This window comes from Pinus tabuliformis, chromosome 1_1 (genome assembly GCF_031772625.1).
Source record: "Pinus tabuliformis cultivar Carrire ecotype Pingquan chromosome 1_1, CPIR1, whole genome shotgun sequence".
Lineage (NCBI taxonomy): Eukaryota > Viridiplantae > Streptophyta > Pinopsida > Pinales > Pinaceae > Pinus > Pinus tabuliformis.
The window spans coordinates 140,022,420-140,040,633 of NC_142297.1; the positions used below are offsets into that span (position 1 = coordinate 140,022,420).

The 18,214-nt window shown below is 37.8% G+C and overlaps 1 protein-coding gene across 1 annotated transcript in view; it reads right to left on the minus strand.

Annotated features, from left to right (window-relative positions):
- Window positions 1–992: 992 nt before the first annotated feature.
- The window catches only part of LOC149212026 (serine/threonine-protein phosphatase BSL3-like), an 82,064-nt gene continuing 64,842 nt past the window's right edge, over window positions 993–18,214 (minus strand). The window contains exons 11-21 of the mRNA XM_089391648.1: window positions 13,910–14,144; window positions 13,414–13,651; window positions 12,965–13,135; window positions 12,615–12,853; window positions 11,921–12,005; window positions 11,642–11,740; window positions 11,340–11,539; window positions 11,162–11,237; window positions 1,874–2,009; window positions 1,654–1,793; window positions 993–1,524 (exon numbers count right to left, since the gene is read on the minus strand). Of these exons, the coding sequence (XP_089247774.1) occupies window positions 1,441–1,524; window positions 1,654–1,793; window positions 1,874–2,009; window positions 11,162–11,237; window positions 11,340–11,539; window positions 11,642–11,740; window positions 11,921–12,005; window positions 12,615–12,853; window positions 12,965–13,135; window positions 13,414–13,651; window positions 13,910–14,144 (1,703 nt within the window). The 3' untranslated portion in view covers window positions 993–1,440. The remainder of the gene's footprint in view (window positions 1,525–1,653; window positions 1,794–1,873; window positions 2,010–11,161; window positions 11,238–11,339; window positions 11,540–11,641; window positions 11,741–11,920; window positions 12,006–12,614; window positions 12,854–12,964; window positions 13,136–13,413; window positions 13,652–13,909; window positions 14,145–18,214) is intronic.

Here is an 18,214-nt window from a genome sequence, read left to right on the forward strand (position 1 = left end):
AAACACCCTCAAAATGTTTCTTTTTGCGAAAAGCTGAGAATTTTCGTTTCCATTCTGATCTGATTTCTCGTTTCATTTCGCATTTCTTTAACATGGCTGACAGCATATTCAAGCATGGTATGACTGACGTTATAGGAACTGTACTATTTTCTGCACATCTTTAGAAACAATGGCAGGTCTGAGAACCAGAAATATGAGCAGCAATCGCATTTGGAATCGCAAACATGCATAAGAAACAATACAATACAGATAGATATGAACACCATGAACTCCATACAAGGATTAGTTTCTAACATAGCAATGGCATGATGATAATAAAGATATCGAAAATTTGATAATTAGCTACGACGACAGCCAAAACATTTCTACGGTTTCTAAATCCAGCTAGAATGCCCAAAAAAACTGTAAGTCACTTAATCTGGCTGGCTGTCACTCTCTTATTTGATAAAGGCAACTAAGTGGCCAAGAGAAACCTTTTATTGTACGCCCGTACTTAGCGGTGCCAAAATAATCGCAGAATCGTAAATCTCTACGATAATCCCTAAAATAAAGAGGATTCAATGATTTTGGACGAAAGGACTCCGTAAAAAATAATCCCAGGGCACCAGAGCCCAAGTAGCTGGTAAATTTACAAAACCATATTTCAGATGATAAATGAAACTGCTTACCCTTGAACTTACAGCTTAAGTCGCTGCAAATGCTTAAAAATTAATAGATTGATATCTCAATAGTGTTCTGAGGTAAGGTCTATGTACTACAACAGCAAAATTCTAGACAGGCACATGAATGTGCTCTAACTATGATACACGGCAAGGCCAAATGACAACTCGGTAAAGCCTGCCAACCTATGAATAATATTTAATAATCTACAAATTGAAAAATATTGACCAGCTAAATTAGCTTAATGCAACATTCACAAACAAAAGACCTCCCATTGTCAACTGCTTTGATGAAGCCATAAAGTAACAAGTACACCATAGAAATCAGCTCTCTGCAGCTGCCACTCTTCACTGAACCCTGGATGTTGTAGCTGCAAATTTCAGACGCTTCAAGTTGCATCTGCCTCCAAAAGATCACATAAAACTCCATTCCAAGGCCAAATTATGATTTGTTTGATTCGAGCCTTCAAAGCTGGCAGCCTTACCATTTTACAATAATACTCTTCTGGCATTGAATTCACATCTTTGAAGTTATGCATGCCATGAAAGGCGTTGGCACAACAATGTCAATAATTTCTTGTGGACCTTCCCAGGAAAAGAGAATTGGAATAACAGAAAGTTGTGCAGGTAAGCAACAAATGATGAAAGAAAATATCTGACCTTTGTGCAGACAAAACTGCTATATAGTTTACAATGCATAATGCAGAACTGTAACACCACCAAGTATCATGAACTGGAGTCTGGAGTCGAAGGCTGATCTAAGCAGAGAAAAATCTGGCCATCAAATCCATGCAAGAGAACCTCGATCATTTGAACCCTGCGGGCGACCTCTTGTTGGTGTTGGTGGTCTTTGAACATTGAGCTCCTGATTCCAAAGCAAAGGTAAGCATTAACAAAAGCCGGAAAAAATAATACAGCCACATTAAAGCGATCAGAACTTTCAACACAGACAACTGAAAATCGGTAGGGTATCAAGGCCATTAGGAAAAACTACCTGCATCCATGTGTCCTCCATATGACCTTCAGGAGATGCCTCTGCTGATGCTATTGCCGGAGGAAGAGGATGGATCAGCTTTGGAACCACCACAAGGTCCCTACCTAGTACTAAGATTGCACCTGCATTGTTGGCAGTTCCTGTAGAAACATATATATTATTGTTTGCCACGCCTGAGCCAATCGTATCACATTTTCATTTCAAGAAAGAATGAACATACCACAATAATTAGTGGCTGAGAAGAGAGTGATTAAATGGCCTTGAGCAAAACGTTCAAAGCCATCCATGACACACTCGTGTGCTCGTATAATAAGCTGCAAATCATTGTTTTTGCAGAATTCCATCACTCGATCTGGCTGCAACACAAGAACCCAATAGCCTTAACTACTAGAATTATCTTAGTTTCACAGAAAATGCCTAGACGATGCATACTCTAAAAGGAACATCCAAGTCCTTAACAGAGGAAGAATCCTATTAGCTTTATGAAACAAATAGTGAAATACTGGAAGATCCATTTTTCTTGACATTTCTCAGGCTCTTATTAAATGACACATTTGGAATCAATTCCAATAAGATTAATGCTTGCGTTTTCTTTTCTATCGAGAAGTATTTCCTAAACGGCATTTTAAAGAAATTGAAACACCTGGCCATAAGTATTTTGCCAGAGTAGACAGGAAACAATTTGCTGAATTCAGAAAACACTAAACTAATGTTGGGGTTTCTCTTGTATGAAATTGCATAGTTAACATGCCTTGTTTGCTCCAAAGTCGTCACACTCTGACTCGGACTCAGCTGGCCTGGGACTCAGCAAGACTGACGACTAGGGAAAAACTCCAGAAAGAGTCTAGACTCAGCAATGACTAGGCAAATACCAGAAAAGCTCAAAATATAGTAAATTTTGTGCACAAAAAAATTTAACTAATGACCTTCCCAATCCATATAAGTTATAAAACCAGAATCTATGCACAAATTCATAAGATCGTCACAAAAAATACAATAATGCAACATTTGACACTACATTTTTTTGACAAAACACTGAACTGAAAGATATCCAAGATCAAATCCACAAATGGTACCAAGTTCAACAATTACTAATAAGATATATCAAAGACATAACTGATAGTTTCATAAAGAGCTTAACAGTTTAGCTGAAAATTTTTGCCCAATTACAGCTATTAACCCAAATTAACCAGATAAACCTAACTGTTACTTCAGTGGGGTGACCCCAAAGAAACAGAGCTGAATATTGTCTAACAACCTCTGCAGCATGACTGGTAACTTATCTGAGGGCTGAGAGTTTATGTATTTACGTTTGTGTTTTAAGGTTTAACACTCCAACTTCCCTGCCAGTCACTCCATTTCCAATATATTTTCCCCACTCCAATCAGCATTTCACAAGTCAAAATGCCCATATAATGGTCACAAGGGCCTCCAAGTTGGACTCACAAGTATGACCTGACACATGGCGAGTCCAGAGAGTATGGTGAGCTTCCCACAAATCTGGCGAGTGGTGAGTTTCATGGGGCAAAACTTAGGCCAGTACTTACCGTAGCTAAGGCTCAACAAGACTCGTGAATCTTATAGCTTAGCCAAGCCAAACTACACGGCTTCTCAACTTCCCATGACATTTCAGGGATGAAATATTGCACTACCACAGATTTGAAAGTTTTAAATAATAATTTTCCATTTTTCAATTAGGATCACATTTTATCAAAACTTCTGTAAGTTCAGATTATATATTGTAGAAGATGTGCAGGGCCTGTTCTCTAGAAGAAGTCTACCTGGAGCATTTTTGTGACTAGACATTTTCAAAGCTTTTTTGTGCATAGCAAACAAAATCAGTAACTGAATTTCATAAGGAATGACTTTGTGATTCCAAGAGCATCCAGTATTATGATGGTTCCTCACACATCTTTTAGCTACAATCTGCATCTGATGACAGAAAACAGTATAGGCAGGAGAAGTTCTGAAAAAACGGCATTTTACAAACATATATACTCTGGAGTCAGTTTCTTCACTAACCGGTCATTAAAACATATGAAATTTCCCTCGCTTCGAAAACTACAATTCCTTACTGGTGGGAAGAATATGAATAATGCTATGTTACCAAATTTCCAAAGAAGGCAAAGTTCATGTTCTTCTGTTAGTAGATTCATTACCCACACAACCATCCGGAGTAGCTGCTAGTACACCATTATCACTGGATAAATCAGGACCGATTGATGATTAATTGATGATAATTCAGGGATGAAATAAAAACAAATATAGAAACAATTTATAAATGTTTACTGACAAAGTCAAGTGTTTGATTCCACAGTAGGCAGAATGCTTTTATCATCTGAACCAAGAATCAAGTATCATATCGAAGCAAATAATTGTTGTAAAAAAACATTTATATTATGTCGTTTAGGAAGACATTGACTGATCAATGTGACGTCCTAATTTTTGGTTGGTCGCAGCTCACACATGATCGAAATGGAAACACCCAATAAATGTAACAGTCAAGTTAATAGGGTTAATCACATTAATATGATTTTAATCTGGTTAAATTTAATTTGAAATCCTTTTGAACTTTAAGATATACTTTGATTTTTCTTTTGGATATAATAAAATTCCTATTTCTCCAATTTTACATATTATGGTTTAGAGTAATACCCTTTATCTTAATACAATAAGTAACCATTTTGATGGGCCTTGAGTATGCCCTAAAACTGCTTCTGCTTGGCTAAGGGCTTGTCTTCCTTGGACGTAAGGAAACAGGTTAACAGCCCAAGACCTAGAGGCATCTAGCAGGAGTAAAAGCCTGCCCCCTTACAGACCACCAGCAGATCATTCCAGGTGGTGTGGTTTTCCTTGAATAACAGTTGTGAGACAGCCTGCATTCACGGATAGCAGCCAGTGGTGGCTGTCCCTGCTGCTGGCTTGACAGCTGAATTATGATAGGTTTTTCCCACTGTATTAAATAAATAAACCATGCTGATCTTGATCCATCGGCGGAAAATGATCCATCAAGAACAGCGGAAAATGATCCATCAATAACAGAAAAGAAATAAAAAGAACAAAAAAGAAATAAAACGAACAGAGCATAACCTCACTCAAAATTAACAATCAATACAAGATAAAAACTATTAAAGAGAAAAAGGGGTACATGTGGTATGCTCGACGAGAAAAGGAATCTTAATCTTAATAAACGAATCATGACTGTTATCCAGTAATTTATAATTTTATTGCATTCTATGATGAATAAGGTCGTTTTATATTACTTGTTTTACTAATATCACATATCTGATCATTTTCAAGATTCAAACATAAAATTTGCTAAAACCTCAATTTCACAAATCGAGAAACAACAAATGTCAACACTGGACCTGAAACAGAACCTAGTACCAACACATACACCTAATAGAAAATATAGTTTTAAGAAAACCATTCTGGAAAAAATCACCAATTAGTCCAAAAACCAGATAGATGGTGATTTTTTGCATCAACCGATTAGATTGTCAAAATCATGACTTATTCAAATATTTGCCAGCTCAACAATTTTGAAAACGCCTTTAAGAGAGAAGTTCAGGATTTGTTTTGCAGTGTGAGCAGCTTGCAATTTTACGAGAGAAGAAACTTCCAGTGCGTTTCGAGGGAAAAAATTGATCTGTATTTGCCATCTTTAAATCTTCTGTCATTGTTAGTTTATATCTAGATTCTATAGTCTGATTTTGGCCCTTTTTTGCCATATTTGTAGAGTTGTTGGCCCACATCAGTTTTTTTCCAACTCTGATTTTTCCAACACTGAATTATACTGAGTCGCATTATTGCATATTACCAAACGCTATCCATGTTTTTCATTAAAAGTCTCATTTTAGGTCAGCACATGCATAAAAATGCCTACCATCATAGATTAATGATACCCAGATATATGTTTTGGATGGTGGATGATTGACTTTACATAAATGTTATGGCTGTTAGTCTATATTTTCCTGACTGTTCACATCTGATTCCAAAACTAGCCTAGCAAAAGCATAACAAGGGATAAAACCCCCATCTACCTCTTGCAAAAGATCTGGATAAAAATACATCCTATTATTGAGGCGCTAGTATTGTGAATATAATTATGTAAAAGTACTAAATATAGATAATAAATAATAAACATAATAATATGTAAATAAGTAATAATTAGTCATACAAAGAGGCATGTTTATGGATGCATAACCGTTCATAAAGGGTGCTTACCTGACTATATATACAGGACTCTCACTCTCAATTGTATCATCATTCATTCTCATACATTTCAATATATATTTTTGTATCCTAAATGGACATCTACATATTCCAAGTCTTATGGAGTATTTAACTTGAAGAACGAACTTTGTTTGTTCCATTCGGTATCAGAGCAATTCAATCCTTTGGTCGCTTCACCGCTGCACAGAGCCCGTTCTCCGATCCAGGTCTTTGGCCATCGAAATTCGTCAACTTCATTGTCATTGAAGCGTTTCGCTAGAAGATTTTGGAGGGTTTCCAATTCGCCAGTTGGCCTTTGGCCATAAAAAAACAAAAATTATTAAATTATTAAAAAAAAAAAAAAGAGAGAAAAACGAATATTAAAAAAAAAGGTTAAAGAAAATATTAGGAAAAAAAACAAATATACATATATATATATAGAAAAAAATATTAAAAGGAATGAAAAAAGAAGTCAATAATTGAAAAAAAAGGATTATATTAATGTTTTAAAACTCCGACTCGGATTCAGAACCGGCCAAGGGTCGGCTCCAACTTTGACTCTAACTCGGTATCAACTCAAACGGTTTGATTTCAATGACTCAATGGTTGTAAAAAATAAATTAAATATTTATTTTTTTAAGAAAAAACATAATTTTAAAGATTTCCATTCATGTTTCCAAACACAAAGCATTAGAATATAGAGAGAAGATAACATGTGATCAAATTAGGCTCATGAATATATCCATTATATCAAAATGGCACCCAGTGTATTGTCCAATACATACATGATATAAGATCAAAACAAAACACATAGCCAAAGAAGCTCTAAATGGCCTCTACAACAAAAGTAAATTGTAAAACATCATTAGTCACCAGTACTACTTGTTGGGTACTACTAGAGAAGCCAACATCATCTGGCTCAGACTCTGAATCAAAGTCAGACAAGGGAACCCATGGCTCCTCCTCCTCATCACCATCTCCAACTGTAGAAGTAGTAGCACTAGCAGGCGCAGCAACTGCATGCTGAGATAGACGAGATATGCGCTTCCGTCGTGGCTGAGTAGAGGAAGTGCCTACAACTGGAAGACTTGGGGTGTTCCTGGTACAAGTAGATCTACATTCAACTGAACTTATGTTCAACTAATGCCTCCATCTATAAATCCAAATCAAGACCAATATCCTCATCATAATCAAACTCTATTGGATAACTCTCCACTACCCAATCTAATGTTGGATCAATATCTTCCAACACAATGGGATCTGTATCAGGTCTTTTGTTCAACAATTGGTTGTGTCTTAGTCAGAGGTTGTATTGGACATAGACTAGATCATTTAACCATTTTTGTTCCAAACGGTTTCTCTTCTTCGTGTGAATCCTCTCAAAGACAGACCAATTGCACTCACACCCAATAGCACTGCAAGTTTGACTCAAAATACGGATTGCAAACTTCTGCAATTGAGGACAATGGATACCAAAATCCTCCCACCATTGTGTTGCAAAAAACATACTTGTGTAATGAGTTATATCAACAAATTATATCTAACTTTCAAATTATAAACAATTTAACAAAATAAGAATTTGAAAATTGAAATTTTTGTTTACCTGGCTCATTCGCTTCCCTTGTAATCCATGCTAGGTTCTTTCCAAAGGTACCTGTGGCTCTGTTGAAACAAGTGATCTATCGGTGTATCTCTAGCTGATCACTCTCCTTAGGGACCATGCGATCAATGCAGTCAATTAATCCATCTCTAACCTCCCCAGTCAAAGCTTCTGCCTCCAAAGCTTTATAATGATAACTTGGTTTCAGGAAAAACCCAGTTGCATGTAAAGGGCGATGGAGTTGATTGTTCCATCTTTTACCAATGATTTCCCAAATGGGCCCACATTTAGCCACTCTATCCTTGTATACTGCTTTTATTTTCTCCTTTGCTTAATTCATAGCCTCATAAATAAAGCCCATAGCCAATCTTTCCCTATCCACCAACCGCAACACCTTAATCAATGGCTCAGCAACCTTCACAATCTCTGCTACCTTTTCTAAAATATTTCTTCATTAACTTTATTTCTCACATCTTTGCCATCTTGTTTGCGAGTCCATTGACATTCATTCCATTCATCACTGGAAAACACCCTTTGCAAGTTTCTATGTTGGGAAAGCATAGATTGCAATGTCAAAAAATGAGTTGCAAATCTAGTGATGGCAAGCTTAATAATATCCCTGCCCCTTGCATGTTTCCTCGTCAAGCTCAATATCCATGAGTGATTGTAGATATATTTTGTTATGCTTTTGGCATGCTCTACAGTGTTCTTGATCCAATCTATTTTGCCAATATCCTCAAGCATGAGGTCTATGCAATGTGCAACACACGGTCTCCAAGAGATGGTTGTGTTTTTCTTCTAACATTTTACCAACAAAAACATAGTTAGAAGCATTATCTGTGATGATTTGAACAACATTAGCCACCCCCACCTCTTCAACAACCTCATCCAAAAGTTGAAACAACAATTGTGCATCTTTCACCCTATCAAATGCATCAACTAATTTTAGAAACATGGTTCCCTGTGGGCACAAGATAAGAAAGTTTATGATGGTATGGTTCCTTTGATCAGTGCATCTATCTGCCATGATGGTACATCTTGTCTTTTCCCATGAGCTTTCGAAATCTTTCAAATATTCATCAATGGAGGAAACTTCTTTTTGCAAAAGAGATCCCCTTAACTCATGCATAGTAGGGCCTTTGAAGCCCTTTCCAGCAGCAAATATGGCATCAAACATAGGTTCGTAATATGGTGAACGAAAAACATTGAAGGAGATATTAGCATCATACCACGATCTAGCTATGTAATCACAGGTAGTCTCTCTCAATTCTTTCTTCCAATGGTCATCTAAAGTGGGTTGCACTTGACCTCTATTAGCTTGAGGACCAAGTGCACAATCAGAGGGAGAGGAGGGTGTGAAATAACTTTTGATATCACCCTTCTTTTTCATTTTACCCTGACCCTTTTTCTTGAATAGACTCCAAAGAGGGAGGAACATAGCGAAAGGGGTTGGATGCATTAGTGCAATGGATAGATGAAGAGCCCCCATAATCAAAACTTTTGAAATTTATCTAGCAACTCCTTCCCAATCTCCCCAATTTGTGCTGATGATGCTTCACATGGAATAATTTGGCTTCTAACAACATCCAAGTGTTGTTCCAGCGTATGAATGCCCCTCCACCCCCCCTTAATTTTTCTATGACAATTTGCAGTGCATTTGATTATCAATAATTTCAGCGTATGCCCAAGCAACGTCTTTCATTCTAGGAGCCATTTTCTTATATTTGGACTTGGAAATGAAAATGGAAACAAAACAAAAAATGCTTCAATGTTCATTTCTTTTACAAAAATTACTCTTTTCAATTTCCAGATTTGCACAAAATAAAACAAGCAAAATTAGATAGAAGTGAAAAACAAAAATACCTCTAGGCACGAACTGCCTCCTCAATGTTGCTCCAACATACCAACTCCTCAATGCTGCTCCAGTGGCTACCCAAGAAGCTCCTCATTGTTGCTCCAACATACCAACTCTTCAATGCTGCTCCAGTGGCTACCCAAGAAGCTCCTCATTGTTGCTCCAATGATTGCCCAAGACTCCTCACTGTTGCTCCAAAACCAAATTCCACAACTCTTCACAAACTCCTCACAAATTCTCACACAATGCAATGAGATAGTTGTGAGGAAATGTGAGGGGGTTAGGTAGCTTTTATAGGCTTGGGAGAGGTAGATGGCATTAAATAAAACCTAAAACCAAATTAGAATTATGTTTGGGGTCCATTTTTCCCTCCAAAACATTTCGTTGGGTGTCTTTGGGCGTCACTAGTCGGTTCGGCGGGTTTAACTCACACTAGGCCGAGCCAACCAATTTGTTACTAAACCGGTTGAGTCGGTGACTGGATCAGCCATTTTGATAACAAACCGGCCACTAGACCAGTTTTTCTGCAAAGCCAGACCGGCCAGGGGTATGGCTCGGTCAACTCGACCGAATCCGAGCCAGCTCAGTGGTTTTTTAAAACAATGTGATCCCTTCTCAATGCGGCAATTTTGTTTGTCACTTAGAGGATCATATCAACTTGTATCGACAAAGATGATTGTCCCGAGACGAGAAGACATTCGTAGCAGAAAAAAAGATCAAGCCCTTTCATCAACAAGCTTTAAGGACAAAGTTTTTTGAAGAAGTGGTAATGTTATGAATATAATTATGTAAAAGTAATAAATATAGATAATAAATAATAAACATAATAATATGTAAATAAGTAATAATTAGTTATACAAAGTGGCATGTTTATGGAGACATGATCGTTCATAAAGGGTACTTACCTGGCTATATATACAGGGCCCTCACTCTCAATTGTATCATCATTCATTCTCATACATTTTAATATATATTTGTATCCTAAATGGAGATCTACATATTCCAAGTCTTTTCAGTATTTAACTTGAAGAATGAACTTTGTTTGCTCCAGCTAGATTGCACAAACTCATGTGATTTTGATATGAATCGAGTGAATATCAACATTAATAAAACACTCTGTATGTTGTAATTGCATGTCAAAACCTACTCTTATGAGCTATAACTGGAACCTTGGCAGTTTGCTTCAAGGATAAAGAGATGACTTGCTGTACACTCTTTTTTTTGCCATTTGTCATGCATACACTTACTGTATAAGGAGAATGTGCTTATATGTGGCTAGAACAAATCTCTACTGATATGTCTTATGGTGGTTCATCAACTTGATAGCAAAAATGGGTGACAACAGAAAATGCAATTGGCACATGCTTGACATTTGTCTATCTTGTGCTTAAAGAGCCTTGAACCCTTGTGGCTTTGCAACATGGAATGCTCATGATTCCATGATATACGTGCATGAGAAGGAACTTGGTGATTCAGAAAAACATATTTGGATGAAAATGTACCTAGCTGTCTGCTGAGAACAAGCAAACCCAGGGATAAGCCCACAGCAATAACCTATGTCTAACAATAAAGGAAGCCATATTTGTGTTTCAACTTTCATAAACCATTGGTACCAGCACACCCAACCTTGCCATATAACCTATATAGTATTGGTACCTGCATTGTCTTGCAGCAACTAAAATTACACTAATTCTTATTATTTCATACCAATAAAATAAATATCTCCATGTTTTCACATTACATTAGAAAAGACATTGATTCGATAAAATTGGCAAGAACTGGTTCATTTAAATATATCAAATTATAGCCCATATACAAGCTTCAAGATGGAAACATACTCCAAAAGTCACTAGGCCAGGGCCTCTAGCATTTGGCCGCAAACCTTCAACACTGTCGTTTTCCGTTGGATCAGACCTGCAAGTATATATCACATCAGTCTCTAAAGTCCAAACCTAAGAATTGACTTGATATCGCATTTACATGTCACCAATTCAGCATATAGATTAAGCAAATTACCATAGCAGATCCATGAGAACAACAGATCCAGTTTCCATAGTGATAGGACGTTGCAAATTTTCAATCTGCTCAACATGGTTGATTGACCTGCCAATCCCACCATGCATACAGATAATTTTCTTCTCTATCAAAGCAGCTAGTGGCAGCCAATTGAATAACTGATTGATACGCTGCCACACCCATATTCCTTCCTTCTCACCCTGCTCACCATTATAGCAATATTATTCATAAGCATACTCAGTAAACTCAATACAACCAGAAATATGAGATTTTGGAAAGAAAAAAAATACGGCAAGGTTTACCAGGCGTTCAATACACTCAATCCGAAAGCCAAATAATGCATTGATGTCAGCAGCTTCATGGTTTCCACGAATCAAATGTACATTATATGGATGTTCCACCTGCAATGAAAGGAATAAGCATGCATTGAAGTATCCTTCTTCAAACTTTAAACAATGGGCCTCTGACCACAGGTCTATAATGATGACACCTAAAATGAAGATAGAAAGAGAAATGGAACTACACAGTGCAGTTTAGATGAGGGAAAAACCAACGACTTATACTCCAGTTTTATACATTACCTTGAGAGCAAGCAAAAGAGCAATTGTTTCCAGACTATGCTGTCCTCTGTCCACATAATCTCCCAGGAAAAGATAATCGATGTATCTGAGAGCAATAAACAGAAAGATTCAGAACAAATGGACAACCATCTGCACAATTATAATATTTAATGAATCAATACTATTGTCTGTAGTTACAGAATCCAGCATCCAGCAACTAAATGAATTAGAAAAAATATTAAGGAAAAAAATAGATTGTAGATCTCCAGGACTGAAAGAACATGTAGTCACAACACATTGAAGATTCAACAGCTTCTGTCATGTTCAACAGAAAAGAACGCTGCCAGAAGGTTGCCTTATTAGGACACAGAAAAAATAAAGCTACTCTTTAATTGACAGAGTTGTTGGATCCACCTGAAGAATTAAGTTTAGTTTATGAACTTTCAGCAACTACAACCAGTTGCATTAACATGAAGTATTTGGAATTATGTAGCCCTAGAAACTTATAATCAGGCTACCGACAACCTTGTGAAATGCACTTAAGAACATTCCAGTCAAAAAACACTCTTATGTGTTGAAAATCAGTGCATATAAAATTAGTCATGCCACCAATATGTTGTTCTGCAATACTTAACAAGATTGCAATTTTAAATAAAAAGCAGAATGATGTAAGCAATGAAAATGTGAACTGCTTAAAACAGATAATTAGACTTACGAGATATCTCCTGCAGTTGAAGGGGCACCATACTCATCAAACAAGCGCATGAGATCTCCGAATTGACCATGTAAATCCCCGAAGATCTTAACAGGAGCCTTAATTTGCAAAACACTAGGTTCTCGAGCAAAAATCCGTTCTGCACTCTCACAGAGCTCTGCTATTTCACTGCAATCTAAAATAAATTGCCTGCGCACAGGAGGTTTCCAGCCACGTGGCTTTAATAAATATGCTAATACCTGCATAAAATAATTTATTTCATTGTCATGCAGGAAAAACAAATCATTTATTACTTTACTGTAAAGAAAAATATTCATTGTATGTCAAAAAATTATGGCATGCAAAACTACCTTTTTGGGTATGCTATTGATTGACATCTGCCTGTCCAATAATTTTCTGGCAGCAACAGCACTCTCAGGAGTCCCATAGCTCACTCGCCTGCCTTCATTTTCAAACTGATCAATAGAAAGTTGTCTGACAAGGCCACCTAAGGCTCCCCCGGTTTCTGCAGCTACAACTACCTACAAAGGTTTACCAACAAGAAATATTAAACTAAATTCAATTTACTAACAGACATACATGATTAATACATATGGAAATAGCACTCATCATCAAAATAGACACAAATAATAAATATGATAAATTTCTAACTGTGATGGGATCTACAAACAACAGGGGGCATTATTAACAGCATCAAGGAATAGGATCAAGGCAAATAGTGCATGCAATGAACTTGTGAACTTCCTGGAATCACTTGGCATGTAAGTAGGTCATTGTTTTATGACAAATGTCTTCTTACAGCTCTATGATGAAGTCGAACACCAGTCAGCAAAGGGTCATTTGGTATAACAGCACCAGGTGACTTCCCAGGGTTAAACAGTTCATCCCCACTGTGCACTGACTCTGCTCCCCCATCTTGATCAGGTGATTGCTCTGCCTCTGCATTACTCTCCCGTGCTTTTGCCAATGTTTTACTTATAGCTTCTGCTTCTGCAGCAGAAGCTTCAACCAGAGTCTCCTCACCTCTAGCCAAGCTCCTGTAATGTAAAGGCTTTAGTTACCTTGCTGTCAATGATCTTTCAAAGATCACTCATTAATATGAAGCCACTTGAAAACATTTACCAAAAAAAATTAATCAACCATGCATAAACAACAGAAAGCGACATTCAGATTATTAATACACCAGTCTATTATAAAGGGTTCTGTTAGAAGAAATTGTTGGGGCATCTAGAAGCATTCAGATATTGAATTTTCTCTCCATACTCAAGCATAAAGAGGGTTTAAATGCATCTAACCTTTGTCTTTGGAAGAACGCATTTTCCGTAGATATATCGATAGATGCATGGCCATTGACAAAAGGCACAACAGGGATTCCCATTACAACAGCACCATCAGAGATATCACCCGAGGATGCAGATCTAGCTTGTCCGTCCATATAACCAGATCTACCTGGAATTGTTCCTGGGTATGAACTGAATGTTTCTGGGGCTGCTGAATCTTCTGCTACAAGCAGGTCATCCAGCAAAACACCTGCAAATAATTATGACCAGATCTTAGAACAGACACAAATTCTACAATGTAAATAACTATATATGATATATGGAAATAAACTAAAAGAAAAAAAACAATTGGCATCATCAGCATAATGAGATTGTGATATTTGTTCGAAGTGGCTTACGTTTTACATACTACTAAGACCAAAAATCTGTTTCATGTTCTTTGAAAAAATAAGCACATGGATACAAACTACTCCCTCCAACCAAAAAATGACTGAAAACTTCTTTCATCAACCAAAGCCTATAATTTCTCCTCTATTGCAATGTAAGAGACAACTTCCCTCCAGCATCTAGAAATTGGTTTTCATAGAATTACATCACCAAAGGGAACAAAACATATAGCCTATGCTGAAAATAGCAAATGTTAAGGTAAGGAACATACAAACATTAAAATGATAGCTCACCGAGAGAAGTTCACAGAATGCTAGAGAATAGTTGCATTACAATATGCAGTTCAGTCCTTGTAGCAGAATCTAGGGAGACAATTAGTCCTCTAAATGATCAATAAGTGTAATGTCCTCGACCACTTAGAAGGAATACGATGGGTTCTGCTAGCCTAATAAGTTCCAGTAGGCTAAGGCAAAGAAAAATTTTAATCGGGGAACATGATTCGCTGAGAGAACTTTAGAATTGCCTAAAGGGTGAAAAGGAGAACATATCCCAAGCTAATGAAAAGTCACTTTGAGTTTATAAAGTAAGTCTCCTAAAGTGACCTAATAAAAAATTAAAAGGGTAAAATGGTGACAAAAATGGCCACTCAATTATAAAAAAAGAAAATTGAAGAGTCTCTCATCATTCTATCGCTTGCATTTTGGAGAAAAAAAAATCTTCAAAAGTTTGGGGAGAAGCTTAGGGTTTTTGGAAACCCTAACAGTGATTGCTAGCTTCAATGTTGAAATTAAACACCCTAGTTGGTCTTGAGAGTGGAATCACTCAGATTTCACCATTGGAATTCAAAGCCAAAGATGATTTGCAGAAGATATTGAGATAAAGAGGTGTTATCAGTTGATTTATCTTTTGATTTCGTGTTTCCATGCATCTTCTCACAGGTGGAGGTCCAAGCGAAGGTCAAGGGTCAATTTTCCTATTGAAGAAAAACCACATACACAGCCATTTATTTAGGGGTAGAGTTTCTTGATTAAAGAGGCAGAGTTTCATGCATAAATAAAACGAGTTTATTCACTGTTAGCTGGACGAGTTGGTTTTCTGAGGACATTTGGTTTGAAGATTCAGTCAACAAGAGGGTCAAATAATCTCTCATCTCACAGGTCGAGTTTGTACTTCTCTCTTCTGGTGGCACTCTGTTCAACAAAGGGAAGATTTGTCACTGAAAAAGATCAAAACCCTTCCAGTACCTTATGGGACAAGTTCAGCAGCTAGAGGGTTGAGTTCAAGGTGATTTTTTGGCTGAGCTGCATATATTATCAGTGCCGGAAGTTAATGACAGACCCAGAAAATTCATGGGTGACTCTTTGCTATGTAGGTGCTGAATCAACTTATCCTGTGCGCATATACTAGTGTCCAGACCACCAAGTTTAGTCTACAGTAATGTAATGGTACGAGCAGCTGGTTGGTTAGTACATCTAACAGAAAAGAGTCTCTGGAAGATGTATTGCTGATTTTTTGGAATGAAACAGAACTACATCACCGCTTTCATGGTTGAGGAGGTCTGATACACAAGTGATTTCTTGCTGAAGAGGACAGACAAGGTTCTATTGTCTTATTGTTCACTGTGTAAAACATCTGGCAAGTCAACTATTAGTTTGTTTATTTTAGATTTCTCATTATTTATTGTCATATCAGCATTTGAGGAATATTTCTGAGCACAATACAATAAACTTATTACTGGTTAAAAGCTGGGTTTCCATGTTTGTGCTATTGCATTTTAAATAGTCAAGACAAGCAATCAAATTTACACCTACAGCAGTGTGTCCACAATATGTTTGACGAAATTTCTCACTAAAAAGATTCACTAAATCTCAAAAAAGTTAATAGCCATTTTGGAATATTTTCCTAGTGGGAATATTACAGTGGTATCAGAGCATGTTCTTGGACCGCTGTGAGGTTTTGGGGGCAGATTCACAGTTAATGAGTTCAGAAGATCATCTTTACGTCACTTACAAAAGACACTATAAAACCAACTCCTATTCGAGAGGAAGAGGAGAGTCCTGAAATAGATAAAGAAGAAACCCCTAGTAAGTGGAAGGAATAGAAGGGACGCTTGAAAGAGAAAAGTCAGACATGGGGGATAAGGAGACTCAAGCATTTAACAGCTTGCTCAATGCTCTGAATGATTTGGCTAAGGGCCAAAAGGACATGGTGGATTTGACGAGCAAGATAGCAAACAAGGGGGCTTCCACTGAGAAGGAACCAGTTAATGGAGAGGGCTCTAATAGTGCTGAGGTCAGTCATACCCATCCTTCCCTGCAGATCCATTCATGCCTGCACGGCAGAGCTCCTAGACTCAACATGCCTCAGTTCATACATGAGGAAGCAAAAGACCAAAAAGAGCAGACAAGTCAGGGAATTCCTTATGAAGATTATTTGAGTATAGAGCATTGGTACGTGAGTTCCAAGCCATTATGAGTTTCACTGACTTCTGCCACCTCCAATTAAAAGGAAAGCCTAAGACAATTCAGAAGGCTTTGAGGCAGAGTCACAAGCTGTGAAAAGACATTGGGGAAGGTGACCATCCCTTGCTTTGATGGGTCATCTAAATGCTCATCTCGGTCATAGGTTCCGAAGCTGGATACATATTTCCAGTTTCATCAAATGACAAAGGAGTAGGGCATTAAGTTGGCAACATTACACTTGGATGGCGACACACATGAGTGGTGGTACCATGGGTTGGTGACAATGGCTCACAACAACATCACCTCATACATTGAGTTCACTCAGAGGCTCAAGGAACGGTTTGACGGGGAGGATCAGAGGTTGTATTTTAGGGAGCTCGCCCAGCTCCGGCAAACATTGAGCCCAGAGGCTTACATTGCAGAGTTTCAGAGAATTATGGTCACAAATATCTCGAGTCTAGATTGGTGATGCTATTTGTGGAGAGGTTGTCTGAACCTCTACATGGTTGGGTCAAAGGTTTTGAACCGACCACTCTTCGTACGGCAATTAACAGAGACAGGGACATGCAAGATGTTGTTCCTAACAGCAGATTCCCTCATAAACATTCCTTTCCACATAAGAGCAAATAAGTCAAACCTTTTCAGAGAGAGGGCACTAGGAAACCAAATATGGGTAATGAGACCCGAAAGGAGCTGCGAAAGAAGCTTTGTTTCAATTGTCAAGATCCTTGGGCACCCTTGGGCACCAGGGCACAGGCGTGCACGAAAGGACAAGGTGGGCAAGGCCCACTATATTGAGGTGTACTCTAAGAGTGACTGTGATGATACAAGAACAGGTACAGATACATCAGACAGTTGGGGGATGAGACTTCACATGCAGAGGGAAGCCCCTATTATTGCATCCATGTTGGGATTCCACAGCTATCATACTTTCAGAGTCAAAGGGGTTCTGGAAAGACATAACGTGACGGTATTGATCGATGGTGGGGCTTCCCACAATTTCATAGATGCAGCCATGGTTGAACAGGGAGGGATTCCTATGGAGCAGCTCGATGGCTTGGCGGCCATCAGATGGACTGCACTAGATATATCCCCAAGCTGCAGCTAACCATGGGGAATTACACTGTGACTGATGACTTCTTTGTGGTAGATGTGTTGGACACCAATGTGGTGTTAAGAATTTTGTGGCTCTACTACATCTTGAAGTATACTACAGATCAATGGAACATGGAAATGGAATTCAAAATCCAATAGATGGCAAAAAGGTAGTTTCTATTGTCAATTGATAAGTGTGGCCTAGTTTTGTATGCTCAAGATCAAAACAGTAAATGATATGTGGACAGTGGCGACTCTAGACATATGACATGACCTAAAATCAAGTTTGTATCCCTACATGAAAATAAAATCAGAAATGTCACATTGAGAAATGATGACGCGGGAAGAATTAGAGGAAAAGGTACAGTCAATCTAA